The sequence below is a fragment of the Anolis carolinensis genome, chromosome 3, assembly GCF_035594765.1.
Source record: "Anolis carolinensis isolate JA03-04 chromosome 3, rAnoCar3.1.pri, whole genome shotgun sequence".
Lineage (NCBI taxonomy): Eukaryota > Metazoa > Chordata > Lepidosauria > Squamata > Dactyloidae > Anolis > Anolis carolinensis.
Window position 1 is genome coordinate 257,373,891 of NC_085843.1, and position 15,680 is coordinate 257,389,570.

At 38.3% G+C, this 15,680-nt stretch overlaps 1 protein-coding gene across 1 annotated transcript in view; it reads right to left on the bottom strand.

Moving 5' to 3' along the window:
* cp (ceruloplasmin) overlaps positions 1 to 13,605 on the bottom strand; it is a 28,614-nt gene extending 15,009 nt beyond the window's left edge. Inside the window, exons 1-7 of the mRNA XM_003218193.4 lie at positions 13,191 to 13,605; positions 6,571 to 6,815; positions 6,116 to 6,328; positions 5,002 to 5,175; positions 3,087 to 3,341; positions 1,749 to 1,911; positions 134 to 273 (exon numbers count right to left, since the gene is read on the bottom strand). Of these exons, the coding sequence (XP_003218241.2) occupies positions 134 to 273; positions 1,749 to 1,911; positions 3,087 to 3,341; positions 5,002 to 5,175; positions 6,116 to 6,328; positions 6,571 to 6,815; positions 13,191 to 13,345 (1,345 nt within the window). The 5' untranslated portion in view covers positions 13,346 to 13,605. The remainder of the gene's footprint in view (positions 1 to 133; positions 274 to 1,748; positions 1,912 to 3,086; positions 3,342 to 5,001; positions 5,176 to 6,115; positions 6,329 to 6,570; positions 6,816 to 13,190) is intronic.
* Between the last annotated feature and the right edge of the window lie 2,075 nt (positions 13,606 to 15,680).

The window sequence follows — 15,680 nt, forward strand, 5'->3', positions numbered from 1 at the left end:
GAGAAATTGATACTAATCTGGGGGTTGCATGGAGCCCAAATGTCCTCTATCTGCCCAGCTCTCATTTGAAAAGGCATCCCATTTAAACCATTTCCCCTTAACAGTTACTGGCTGCCAGTAGTTTCAGTTTTACCTAAAATTCCAAGATGTTCCTCAATAGGAAGCCTCCTCCGGCGTGTTTTGAATGCCTCACTGAGATACTCATAAAAAAGAGCTTTTTTGTAAGTTCCACCAATTGTTTTGTCGCCTTTTTCAAAAAAGGTCTTGGCATCCCTGTGTAGCAAAATAAAGTTGCCTTAAGAGAAATATATTCCACATTTCACTTGAATTTTGACAGTGTTTATCCTCTTGTCATTCCCATGAGAGAGGAGACTGTAAATCTGCTCCCAGTCTCAAGGTAACCCTGCTCCCAAAATACACTCAGTGCCTTGAGTAGCTGTTTTATGTATCGGGCTAAAACCCAGGGTGGATTCTGCAGTCTAGGAACATGGAAGCCACCAGCAATGAGTACCTTTAACCCAGTTCAGCTCAGTCCTGCCTAGAAAAGCATGCTCAGTTTCTCCTCATTTCCTGGTAAAACAAAATTTTTGAGAGAGCCTCCTTCATTGGTTCATCCAAGATGGTAGAATTTGTTTCTCTAACAAACTAAACTGACCAACAATATGTGGCCTCCTTCTGCCAGCAGACAAAGATCTTTTAACCAAACAGGCATTTAATAATTAGTTGGTTGCAAGGAGACTTTCTATGAAGCATATTTGATGCATTTTAAACTTTTGTTTTTGTATGACTCGGGTAGGAGCACGGTTCATAGCCACCTCCCATTCCAGAAAACCCAAGAGACCAGTCTGTTTCTCCCATCTCTATTTCTCCATACTTCTTTTGAGATGTCCTCACCCCACTCCAGTTTACATCTGACTACAGATTAATGCTCTAGTGAAATACAAGATAGGTACCATTGTAGTGGGAGAAAGAGGAGTCGGCATCATACTGAGACAGAGAGTGATAAATGTGCCTATCCTTGATATTTAGTCTTACCCAGCTTTATGTTAGATCTAGCCCTTGAGATAGCAGCAGCTGCTCTAGTATACCTGTTTGAAGGACCTTTCTTGCAAACATTGTTGTGTGTATGCACATGTGCCTTCAAGTTGCCATGAACTTCATCGTGTTTTTTTTTTTTAAAGGAAGGAACACTCAGAGGTAATTTTGCCAGTTCCTTCCTCTGAAATATACCCTACAGCACTTGATATTCCATGGTGGTCTTCCATCTAACTAGGGGTGATCCTACTTAGCATTCAAGATCAGACAGGATCTAGAACCTTTAAGGCAGTTAATGAGGCAAACTTTGGCCCTCCAGATGTTTTGGACTTCAACTCTCACAATTCCTAGCTGTTAGGAATTGTGGGAGTTGAAGTATAAAACACCTGGAGGGCCAAAGTTTGCCCATGCCTGCTTTAAGGTATCTAGGCCTTTGTTGATATGCTACTATCCCACATAAATAAATATAAGAACATAGGAAGACCCCTGCTTGACTCATTGTCTCCTAAATATATACTGAGCTAGATGAGAAAGCTCTGTTGGCGAATATATTTGAAGCATACTAGGAAAGCCAGTGATACCATGCTTGGATTTTTGAAAAATCCCTGGGTGAAATGATCTTTCTCAGCTTGGCCTACATCACAAGGTTGCCCTGAGAATATAGTATGGGATTTAACTGCTGTTTCCTGGATTGTTTGAAGGATAATACTTACTCATCATGAATTACTTCTTCTCCTGTAAAGTTGTTTAATCCAGATGGGGCATAGTTCCAAATAACTTCCTCTGCTGCAATATAATAACGCCTTATTTTAGTGTTCCTAGAAGAGGGAACATGATGTTTACAGTTTTTCACCTCAAAAATGGCCTGCATGCCACCTGGAAAAACAAAAAACAGAAAAATGATGTTAATGACTGGTTTACTTATATTTTAATTCTCTCTCTGTCTCAACATGCAGTCTATTTATTAAATCATAGCCAGCTTTGTCATGGACAGAACTTTGGGGACACCCAGACATCTTGGCCTTCATGGTCAGTAGCCATGCCAATTGGAAGCGTGTGAGCTTTGCAGCCCAAAAAATTCTTTTCCAAGCTCTGGCACATTCTAGTCATCTTGAAATCAATTAGATGTATTTAATAAAGTATAAATAAGTTAGCCGGTAACTCACTAGCTTTTTGTCTTTCTGTTTCAATTTCCATGTGAATGGAACCACTTGTTTGGTTTAAACCGGAATCTTTTTAATATGCCTTTTAATAATGTTTAAATTATTGAAAATAAATTACATTGTTTACACTGATTTTAGTGTACATCTTGGCCAAAATTGAATTGTTAGCACAGATTAAAAAAACACCCACAAATAAATGGAAATTTATACAAATTTTGATGTTAGAAATTCCAGTTGATTTGATGCATCTGCTCAAGTAGTAATTAACAATTAGAATTAGGTCTTTATGGCATAGGATAGGGAATTAATGAATGAATTAATAAGCCTGAAACTTTAGATCTTATGACAGTGGTTCTCAACCTGGTGTCCCCAGATGTTTTTTGACCTACAGCTCCCAGAAATCCCAGCCAGTTTACCAGCTGTTAGTATTTCTGGGAGCTGAAGGCCAAAAACATCTGGGGACTCCAGGTTGAAAACCACTGCAAGGACATGCTCCCCTCAATCTAAACACTTATATTTATCATTTCTAGCTTGGTGAAATACTGAAGCTATTTGGTTCTGAATTTTGAAAGCCACTCCCTAAACAACAAATCTTGGGATTCCATGGGATGAAATCATGGTAATTAATATAAAACCATAGTTATAATTATGTGGTGTGAAAGAGCCTTAGAAGTCTAGGATAATGTGATTGGAATTGCCACTCAGCCATGAAAATCCATCAGGACATTTTGGACACTCTCACCCTAAGAAGAAGGCAGTGACAAACTTCCTTTGAATAAATCTTAAGAAAGCCCTACTGTAAGTCACAGTCAAGTTAGAATCACATATCAACAACAGCAACAATAAATACTTTGGGTATAGATAAGGATGAATCCATTTGTTTTATACCTTCTATATGATCATTGACTTGACAGCTCAGCAGCCATTCCCCATCATTCTCTGGTACCATGAGGGCATCTATAAAGGTTGCTGGAAAGAGACTGATTGTGTCAACTCGATGATTTCTTTCTATCAAGGTTTGCCCATGGAAATAAGCTGAATGAATGTCAGCTTCATTACCAACACCAAAAAGGTACCATTTCACCTTATCTTGTGTGCACATTTTGAGATCGGGAAGATATCCATACATATATCCATTGATCGCTTTTAAAAGAATAGATGAAAACATCATTATTACAGACATTTGAAAACACTTAGCATCAGAAATCGTGAGAAACACTCAGCAAAACTTGGCATCTAAAAACCATTAACATTTGGATCTGAGTCTTTTTCAAACAACTCCAAGCATACTATAAATCTAAATCTAGATTGTATTCTATTAATGTTGGGAATATTCAGTTTTTGTTATGGTTGAGCCTTATGGCTCCGATACTGGGAGACGTGGTCGTAAGACTCCTCGAGAGTCAGACTCTCTTGAGGAGCAAGAAAGGAAACGGCTGCGGGACTTATTTGCAGAACCAACAGACGAAGACTCCTTTGAGGGTTTTACCGAGGGAATGGAGGAAGAGGTGGTTAGCTCTGAGGAGGATGACATGGAATGGACTCGTGTGAGGGAGGATTTGGGTGTCACTGGCAATGATGGTGTGGGAGGCGACTGGCGGGTTGCAGGATCGGACCCGTGGACGAGTTGGAGGGATGGAACGGGATCCACAGCTGGGGATGCTGTGGGGCGTAGTCAAAGGTGTTTTAGCTCTGATGAGGATGATGATGATGAGGCACCTGGAATTGGGGTAACAGCTGACAGCGATGAGGAGTTGTAAACTGGCATAAAATGGGGTTTAGAATCCAGGGCTAATTGCGTTGGGCAAGGTAATCTGGACGAACGCTTGGGCTCTTGTTGGGAATTTCCTGAAGACGGGTGTGTTTCGTTTGCTGAATACCTTGGACCTCCGTCGTCTTCTTGACGGACATTAATTGCCTATTCTGGATTGACGCTGGACTGACTGACTGACTACGACCTCGGACTACCCCTTCTGTGGCTTTCGGTGGAATTGGTGAACTAAAGACGTCTGTACCTGGCTTTCGACCTCGGACCGTACTGGGACCCTGCTGACCGTTGCTACCCTGATTGATGTGCCTGGATCCGGATTCCGTTTGTTGCACGGAGGAGTAACAACCTTAGTTACTCATTTGCAGCTTTCGAGTAGCAGAGAGGAATCTGCTGCCAGCTATTTATGTTCCTTTGAATCTTTGTTAATCAACTTTTGTTTGTTTAAATTGCCAGGCTGAAGTAAGCATTTTTGTTTAACCCGGATTAAACTCCCGTTTAATCCGGTTTATTTTTTGAACCGCTTTTAGTATCAGCGGAGTCTTTTTTGTGTACCTTTTACACTGAAGGCAAGTGTTTGCCTAGTCCTTTGTTTCATACGGGCACTTTTTAGTTCTGTAACTTTAATAAACTGTGTTGAACTTTATCTGGTGGCGTTCTGTCTGTGACAGTTTTTTTCAGAAATCTTAATGCATTTCCCTTTGGGCATTCATAGTATTTGGTCCCATTCAATGACTAATTAAATACATAAAAATCCAAAATTCATATCTGATTAATGCTAAGAAACTGCATTAAAGATAACAATCATAAAGTTCAACTATAGGGGTTTAAATGCATAATGGCCCAAATATTAAGTAGAAGGTTTGTGAGGCAATGCAACATGGTCTACTACAGCAAAATTAAAGGCACCATCGGCATAATATATTCCTAGACTAATAATTGCTATATAGAAATTACTCCATCTCCCCTGAATCACTTTGCCTGCATATATCCAAACTAATGTATAAAACAATCCGTTCCGCAAATTTTCCTTACAATGCATTTTGTTGCTTTCTTGGAAGTCCTCATTTTCTTTGTCAACTTTGTCAGGTTCAGAGCAGTATTTCTTGATATTCTCATCCAAGTACCAGCTGAAGTTCTCATCCATCACAGAGAACATCAAAATAAATTCTCGGTCAACGTCTTTATCTTTTCCATCCTGCAGTGTACCTAGGAAAAGCATACAGTTCAAACACTTCTCATTTTCTAATTAATGTTTACTATGAGAATGCCCATAATGAAATTGGAGAACTGATGCTTGTGTTTGCAGGACAAAATCATAGGAAACAGTATCGAGAAGTCAGACACATAATGAATTTCTGGAGTCAATCTGTTCATTTTGTTTAGGTATTTGATTGTCTGCCATGCTGAACTGCTTTTGATGTTTTTCTCTTTATGTAGGAATGGCACCAATATCCTACCCTTTAGGGGTTTGTTTCCATTTCAGGAATATTTACAGCAGGTGGCATGACCCCAGTATCCACTGGGCCAGTAACTGGGGTTTTGCCTACCCACATCAGACAAAATAGGTAGTCTCTGGACATTTTCTAGGTTCTTCTGCCAGAAATTACCATAGATTCACACTGGAAAATTGCTAGAGAGGATAGCTAGGAATTTTCTAGATTCTCCAGCATGATTCTATGGTAACATCTGGTAGAAGTCATTTATTTCAATAGGGTTCACTATTATCCACAGTTTCCTGTTTCCATGGAAAGTCCAGAAATGTATTTCACATGGATGGGGGGTGGGTTGTACTGTACAGCAAAAGGAACAAAGAAAAAAGTAATATAATAAGGAGTTAACTGTGATAAGAGCAGTAGCATCTCCTAAAAAGAGTCACAACATTAAACAAATCTAAGAACAGGCTAGCATATTGGTCCAGCCACTAGGATGGGGAACACTTTGTTTCTTATTTGTTGGGATCAAAATGGCAGCAGCCATCGGTCACTTTCTATTGTTATCTTAATTTCAATTTAAATGTTTATTTTAATTGTACATTATTTTTAAGGCATTGAATTGTTACCTATCTGTAAGCTGCCTTGAATCCCCTTCGGGGTTGAGAAAAGCAGGATATAAACATAGTAAATAAATAGTAAATAAATAAATTTACCTTTCTTGCAAGTGATCAAGGGTCCAATAAGCCCAGAAGCAATATCCTTTGGGGCATCTATGTGAGAGTGATAAATCCTGGTGACACAATTATTATCACCTTCTGCCGGGCCATGATCTTCTGTGACCTCCCAGGTGTAAACATACTGCTCTCCTGGTTGCACAATATCATCTTTCTTCAGCAAACCTGAAGTCATGTCAGGATAAAGCGCACCTACAAAATGAAATAAATCAGTCAAACAACACAGATCATTATTATTATATCATGATTCATTTTGTGTTTACTGCTTTTTCAATTTGTATTATTGTGATAGTGATTTCATATACATTTTACATAGTAGTTGATAAACTGAATAAACAAAAAAGTGTGTGTGTGTCAGAGAAAAGGCAAGAATGTATCTAATACATTTGTGAGTGCAGCAAGCTATTTATGCAGTTTTAAAAAGATGAGTTTACCTTCATTTTCTTTTGTGTATTTGACTCCATGAGGATGAAGAGTGTAGGCTCTTGAAGCAAAATTTTTCAGGTGAACAGTAAAGCTGTCTCCAACTTCTGCTTTGAGAACAGGTCCTAGAAGATCCAACCAGGAAGGCTTTTCGACAGCAGTTTTGTAGGAGCCATCTGTGAATTGCACATAGACAGCTTTTTTGTATGTGCTTCCTATTCTGTCTGGACCTTGTTGGACAAAGACACTTGCATGCCTGAAAGAGCAACCAACAGATATTTGTATCAGATAATCATGTATTACTTCTACACACTATACTGTAGAATCAATTCAATTTGACACCACATTAACTGCTATGACTTAATGCTATGGAATCCTGAGATTTGTAGTTTGGTGAGGTACCAGCACTCTTTGGTGACTTGAATGCACAGAACAAGGTAGATGGAAACCAGGGGGGCTCAAGCTATAAGCAAAGTAAGCAATTGTGGGTGGCACTAAATCCCCTAGGGGCGCTGTTGAGGCACCCCAGGCAGGGAGGGAGGGAAATGTGCTCATGTGTCTTGCGCCTCTGCAGCCAGCGTGCGCATTCAGATGCGGAAGCAGCCCTGGCAAGCGCCCAGCCATGCCGAAGAAAGGAAGGAAGCAGGGAAAACCCTTGGCTGGAGCGGGCTTCCCAGGAAGAGACAGAAAGACCTCTCACTTCCAGATAGCCTACACCTGGCAACTTTCCCTGTATCTATTCCTTGGATTCAACATGCTCCATCTTCCCAGATCTAACGTGTATGTCTTTTTTCCTGCTTTCAAAGTGCCTTATAAGAAGCCCTCATCTGAGCTAGGCTTGCAGCAACAGCTGTATCACTGGTGAGTTTTCCGGACTCTGGCCATATTCCAGAAGTATTTTCTCCTGACGTATCACCCACATCTATGGCAGGCAACCTCAGAGGTTGTGACGTCTGTTGGAAACTAGTCAAGTGGGGTTTATAGATCTATGGAATGTCCAGGGTGGGAGAAAGAACTCTTGTCTGTTTGAGGAATGGGTGGATGTTTCAATTAGCTGCCTTGATTAGCACTGAATAGCTTTTCAGCTTCAAGGTCTGGCTGATTCATGCCTTGGGGGGGAATCCTTTGTTGGGAGGTGTTAGCTGGCCCTGATTGTTTTTGTCTGGAATTCCTGTTTTCTGAGTGTTGTTCTTTATTTACTGTCCTGTTTTTAAAATACTGGTAGCCAGATTTTGTTCATTTTCATGTTTCCTTCTTTTTGTTGAAATTGTCCATATGCTTGTGGATGTCAGTGGCTTCTCTGTGTAGTCTGACATGGTAATTGTCAGAAATCAGGCTACCAGTATTTAAAAACTACAAGTATTAAAAAGTCTAAAATCAGGACAGGGGAATTCCAGACATGAAACAATCAGGGCCAGCTAATCACCTTCTAACACAGTTAATCTACACTGGATTAACTGGCAGTGTGGACTCACATAATCCAGTTCAAAGCAGATATTGTAGATCATCTGCCTTGGTAATCTGGGTTCTATTGCTTTGTGGAAGGGCCCTTTATAGTATTTTGAATTGAAATGTTTGAAATATAATACGATAAAGTGAAGAAGAAAGTGACTTCTGATCTTCCTTTGAGTGGTTTGAGTGTTGGACTATGATGCTGGAGAACTGGGTTCAAATCTCAGTTCACCATGAAAACCAGTTGGTGCCCCTGGGCAAGTCGCACACAAACCTGTGACATAAAGTGCCTGAAAGCACACAAGAACAACAATCCATATTGCTAATAGATACTTCAATGACTTATTATTTGTAATAATCAAAACCAAAGGTTGCCAAATAATTTTCTTTCTTTTACTTCCACAAAAACTCTGTAAAGGATTTCCAGCCTTTAAGAAACATCACTAAGCTAAACTAAATATTACAACAAACTAATGACTCTTCACAATTGGTCCATTTCAATGATATCTATCACCATAATTTTACCAGGCAATCTTCAGAAAGTTATCTATTGTCCTTCGATAGGGTCAATTACCTTTGTCCTTTCCTATGAGTCCCTAGTTTATAGATTATCCAGGAGCCCTTTCATACAATTGTTATTGCATTGTGGTTCCACTTGAACTCCTATGGCAGCACCCATTGCAATCCTAGGATTACCTGCGATTTCCTGCTTCTTGGCAGGGGGTTGGACTGGATGGCCCATGAGGTCTTTTCCAACTCTACTATTCTATGATTCTATGATTTGCCCTTTGGGGAAGGGCATTTAGTATTTTCATCCAGCAAGCTCTCAGGCTAGGATTTTAGAGGGCATTTTAATGGTTGTTAAAATAGAATCATAGCACTAAAACTATGTACAGTAATGTAAAAGGGCCCCAAGTCTCACAGTGTAGCTCTCAGACTCTGCTTCATCTCAAGAGAGGAATCTCAAGAAGCCTAGCAATGCTACCCAGATCTCATTTGCTATAGTTAGCCACTAAGCTGCTTCTCAGCAATAATGAATTAAAAGGACTGTATAATTTCCAAGAGAAACCAGTGTTGTTGAAAAGGGGTCAGTTGAGTCTCTTTTCAGGAAGCTCTGAGAATTAAACTAAAGGTGTATATTGTGGCTCTTCTTGGACTGTCCAAATAATTCATATTTAATTGTAAGGCTTCCTGTTGACAAAGACATTGTGTCCTTTTCCTTCTCTTTCCCTGAAAGGATAATAGCTTTCATTTAAAAAACCTCTGCCTCATAGTTAAGATTCCCAAGAGCTAAAGGGGTTTAACTGGAAGTTAAAAGTGAAACATCAAGCCTTGTCCAGTTTCAGTTAATTTTAACCAAGATGAAATTTGACCCTATGCTTCTGTGATTTTTCAGACAGCTAATAAGAAGAGCAAGCACACAAGAGCAGTGAAGGTCTGTCGTATGTCTCAACAGCATCACCCACCCCTGTGCTAACCTTTTCCCTCTTCAGATGTGCTCCATGTGTGTATTTTTATTGCTAGAGTTTGTTTTTTAAAATTCTTGGCTTTCTTTTCATTGCTTGCCCAATAGCTTTCTGCAAAGAAAATAAAATTGATGCCTATGATGGCTGGGTAGCATAAACAAATAACCATAAGGTCAGGACCTGTTCTGTTGATTTTGAATGCTAAAGCAGCCATTGTCATTGTGTTACTGTTACCCAAGGGCATCTTAAAGTGAGGCATGAGGAAATGTAACTCATTTTCTATGTGACAATCTTTTACTTTTCATTGCTTTTCAACACATCCCAGCAAACAGCACGGCCCTCCGTTTTGACATCTTTCTTAGGTGTATCCCCATAATCTTATTTCTTGGAAGACTGTTACTAATCTTCAGTATGGTTTGGGATTTGTAAATTAGGTGCTACAAACAAGAAGTTACTTGTCATTAACTTGGAATTTGAAAATAGCATATTATGTACAGATTTGTTGGCAATTAGTTCCTTTTTCCAGTAACAACAGTATAGCCATGTTACTTATGACTGTTAATTGACAGGGTACAATGTCACTCATTTGGCCATGCAACTGTAACTTTTAATTACTTCAATAGATACGGCCTGTGATTTCACTAGATGAATAATACAGTTCCAGTACTCGTACTGTACTTATACTGTTGCATGCAAATATTTTAATTAATTTAAAACTAACTAAGAAGAACTAAGTAACTTTTGAAGAATGGAAAAGTGAAGAGCTGTTTTATAAATTGGGCATATAAATGTCAGCTAACTGCAATGGTGCATTGAAACTACATAGTTGTCGTCAAAAGCATGAAAAGAAAGAAGGAAGAAAAGAAGAGAGAAATCAATCATTTGGGCACATGGAATTCACTGAGACGTTCTACCAGAATGTCAACATCTTACACCCTACTATCAATTTAAGCCTCAAACAATCAAGGCAACAAATTCACTTCCTTGACATAGGACTTCATCCCATTGGGGGGCCGGTGGAAGGGTTGAACCAAATACTTTCCTTGCTGAAAAATAAAAATGGCTGAAATGGAATATACTCACTAATTCCAATTCATGAACAGAGGTAGAAACAGAAATAATAGTTTCTTGGCACATGCTTGCCAATATCTTATTAAGTTAATTCTATGAGAGACCAAAAAATTTTACATATCCTTTTTGGTTTTTTAATAAATGAAAATGGCTATACGAATCTTTGTTCATGATTGTTCATAGCTAGAATGAAGAAAGAATTGGACAAATTAAGTATATTAGATTACTGTATAACATATATAGAAAGCAAAAGAAAGGTGTTTAAAGAGATGGATGAGAAACATGGGGTTAAAAATCATTGCAGACTAGAGACTGTTCTTGTATTTCAATTGTTGTGCAATGTAATCTAAGGAAATGATGTAAGAAATCCATCCTTGACCTCTGGAACATACCCAAACCTCCACTGAATTATCAGAATTAATTTTTTTAAAGGTTTCTCTACCCTAAGCAGTGGGTCACAAGGCCACACAGACTGTAAACAATGCATCTAAACACCAACTACTACAAGAAAATCCTGGAAGTGCCTGGATGTTCAATACTGGCTTTGAAAAACTAAGGGTGCATTTACACCAATTTACCTGCCATGGCTCAGTACTACAGATCATGTGAGATGTAGTTTTACAAGGTTGTTAGCCTTCTCTGAAGAGTAATACTGCTGCCCCACCAAACTACAGCTCCCATGATTCCATCACATAAAGCCATGGCAGTTAAAGTGCCAAACTGCAATCTTCCTACAGTGACAGCCATGGGAGTACATTTGCCTGTGGGTTCCCTTCTCCTTGAGAAAAACAGACAGGCAATTTGGAGCTAATAGGCAAGAAGAAGGAAATTGAAAGGACTGAGAGGACTTGAAAGGAAAAGTCTGATATGGCGGAAATCCCTTTCCTTGAGACTAGCACAAACCAGCTTGATATACAACTGAAACTAACAAGTTAGAAAAAGGCAAAACGTAGGTAAAAGGTCTTAATTTACATATAACCTTTCATGATTTCTTTTGAAAAATGAGATTCAAATGTCTTTTCTTATTGTAGGACTTTTTGATACACATGCACAAATATCTGTTATACTTACAAGAAGTATTACATTTGTTCAGTCATAGCTTATGATGTTAATGGGTAGATGTTCTGACAATATATATTAGCTGTTCAAACTATAATATTTTGCCAGGTTGGATTTGGATAATTGGATCCCTCCCCACCCACCCCCCAGCTTGGTCCGTTGCTGCAGAATGAACAATAAATAGCTGATGGAGTGACTTACTTTTGGTTTTGTCATTTTTATAAGCACCTCAATTGGATTATATCAAAAGCACTAGAAATCCGAGGGAGCTGGGTAATAATAATACAGTAGAGTCTCACTTATCCAAGCTAAATGGGCCGGCAGAAGCTTGAATAAGCGAATATCTTGGATAATAAGGAGGGATTAAGGAAAAGCCTATTAAACATCAAATTAGGTTATGATTTTACAAATTAAGCACCAAAACATCATGTTATACAACAAATTTGACAGAAAAAGTAGTTCAATGCACAGTAATGTTATGTTGTAATTACTGTATTTATGAATTTAGCACCAAAATATCACGATATATTGAAAACATCGACTACAAAAATGGCTTGGTTAATCTAGAAGCTTGGATAAGTGAGACTCTACTGTAATAATAATACTGCAATAATAATACTTTATTTATAACCTGCCTTCACTCCCTGAAGGGTATGTTTAGCATGGAGACCACTTTAATTGCCATGACTCGATGCTATGGAGTTCTGGTTTTTATAGTTTTGTGGAGCTATTTTCTTTGTTAGAGAGCTCTGGTGTCACAATAAACTACAAATCCCAGGATTCTATAGGATGCAGCAATTGCAGTTAAAGTGCCAGGCTACTATAACACTGCAGTGCAGATGCTCTCAACTAAAAGGACATCATATAGAAAATGCAGCAAGCTTGTTTTCTCCTAGTCCAGAGACTACAATGTGAACCAATGAATTCAAGTTACAACAAAAGAGATTCTACCTAAATATTAAAATATTTTTATTGTCAAAGTGGTTCAACAGTGAACTCACATTTTTGGGAGTTTTGATGGGCATCTTTCTTGAGTGCTTTAGTTGTGAATTCCGACATGGCAGGGGATGGACTAGATAGTTTTTTTTAGTCCCCTTCAGTTTTAAAGATTTTGTGATCCTTTAATGTTCTGCTCAAGTGCTCACTAACAAATAATGGGTGCAACTACAGTGTAGAATTAATGCAACTTGTCCTATTTTAACTGCCATAGCTCAATGCTATGGAATCGTGGAGTTATAGTTTTGCAAGATCTTTCTCCTTCTCTAACAAAGAGCTCTAATGCCACATGAAACAACAAAACTCACAATTTCACAGCATTAAGCCATGGCAATTAAACTGCATTGATTCTCCAGTGTAGATGCACCCAGTATGTTTAAATAAATTAAATAACTCCTGCTGTTCTACATTTATTCCCTATCATCTCAAGTCACAAAATATCTATACGATTGTTAGAAGTCCTGCAGTTATAGGCTGCATTGTGTTTATTCATGCTTTAAGTCCCATTAAAATCAATAGTTCATACTAAAATATTAATGTTCACTTTTGGATACTAAAGTGACAAGTACAAGACTGGTATCACTTACTCTTCTTCTGAAAATAACTTCCCAGAAATCTTGTCCTTTGTTCCTGGTGCATAATTCCAATCGGTCTCTACAATTCCAAGGTAGTATTCTTTATTTACTGCCCAGGCGACTGCAAAGAAACAAGCCAGTAAATGGCTCAGTACCACCAGCTTCATTTTCTGTCCTTTACCTTTTCTCTGGTTTAAGACAAGAATGTGCCCATTTTATAAGATCTGGGTTTCTCCTAGTGCTTTCCTTTCCTTTGATTTGCTTGGTTCAATGGGCTGAAAGCTTGCACAATTCTTGTTAAAACAAACACAGCCAAATCTCATTCCGGTAAATCAGGCAGCTTTCAGATTATTATGTTTCAGGGTTTATTCATTTTGCTTTTTTAAACAGCACGTCTTTTGCTTTCTTTCCTCAGTGTTTGGGAAAGGTTCCCAGTCAAGTTTTAAAGGATTAAACTGGTTTGCTGAAAACTGTGGGATTTCCCCAATGTTGAGGCAATGGGTCGTGTTGTTCTTTCTAACTGGCACAAGTAAGAAATCCTGCATTTCACAACATGGAGTTTGGATGTTAAATTTTGCTTTCAGATTAGAAAGTAAAATACAGGGAAACATTCACCTCTCATATGGAGCAGTACAAAGTTTAGATTGTCTTGCGAGGGAACAAAAATATAACCCATCAAAATAGCTGACCTCAGGTTTTTTTTGTTTTGTTTTTTTAAAAAAAGAATCTATTTTTCGATTTTCAACCTATGCAGTATTTTAAAAGTAACATGAATAAAATTTACAGAATTATTTTTAAAATTGCAAAGATAAGCCTAAGACCCAATGCACTTTACAAAGAAGGACACAATTTAACATAAAAATATGAACATTCCGAGTACATCTGAACTGACTAAGAAGTCCTGGTTTTTATCTGTTCAATTTTATACCGATCTAGTAAATGGTAGAAACTAGAAGCTGATAGAAAATATACTGGGATAAACATGTATGGCTCTTCAAAATAAAATTGGAAGAAAATGGGAACAAAATTTGGAACTTTCTGGAACTTTTAATAAATCAGAACATGATCTCAATGGTAATATGTAGCATAATTTCTTCTAATATGCAGCATAATTTCTTCTAAAAAGTAACAGTGAGTCAAGATCTGGAGTGCTTGGTGGATGATATACTGTAGTAAGCAATACTTGTATTTGTAATATATTTGATATTAGCTTGGGTGCCTGGGTTATTTGAAAAGGGCATTGTTTGTTTTTGGATGTTAGATAATATCAGGTTGGTCATATGTAACACTATTTCTTAGAAAAAACTCATGTCTTTCCTGTTGTTTTTTATGAATTCTCCCATTAGAAAATACATAAGGATGTGGGTTAATTACAATTCCCAAAAATCTTGGGTTAATCCTCCCCAAACTAGGCCAGTATTCACAGTCGGCTATCTTGGGTCTGTGTGCCAAATTTGGTCCAGATCCGTCATCAGCTGGGTCCAGTGCTCTCTGGATAAGGGTGCACTACAACTCCCATATTCCAAGGTTAACTCTCTTTGAACCCCGCCAGTATGCACACTTGGCCATGTTGGGTCTGTGTGCCAAGTTTGGTCCAGATCCGTCACTTTCTGTGTTCAGTGTTCTCTGAATATGGGTGAACTGTAACTCTCTGATGCCAAGGTCAATCACCACATAGTCCACCAGTATGCAAATTCGGCATACTGGCAACGTGTTCGTGGAACAAAAAAGATTAACTTTAACCCTTGTAGGAGCTCAGGTATGAAACCAAGTGAGAAGATTTCTGTTCAATTGTTTTAGAAGAACCAATTGATCCCAGGTTTTCAGGCATGAAATAAGGCAAAGAGCGGAGTAGAATTAAAGAACTAGTTTCACTTCCAGAAATCATCCTAAATTAATTTACGTCAGGATCCAAGCCAATGTTCTAATTCCAATTGTTAGTCCCTACCAGAGCATAACCATAGAGCCAATTGAATTCATATACCGTAATTCATCATCGCAGGCCAATGGTTATGCTATAATTGCTACCAATTAGATCAAGCCAGTTCTCAGATATTAAAGACAATTAAGCACAACCCAAAAATGTTGCTACACTAGCCATGAATCCAATGGTCTACCTACCATAAAATTAATTAAAACTCTAGTTCATTCTGAAAAGAAAACCTAAAAAATGATATGTTACAGTACTTTAAATAATCTACTTAAATGATCTTGCAGAACATCCAGAACTTGTTGACATTTATTCAAAAGGGATGTCTTTTGTTTTAGAGCTGGCAATAACACAATCTACAGTAACTGGCCTAGTTTAGACTTTTCTAAAAATACATTTACAACCATTTTAATATGCATGTAGAGATGAGTCTCTATTCTGTGCTTGCTCAAGCTTGAATCTGAATAGAAGACCCTGTTCTCTGCCCTTGCTTTGCTGCAACCTCTCCCACCTCTATAGCCCATTTTAAAAAGAGCCATTCAAGTCAGTGCAGACTGGACCGTGCCTGTTGG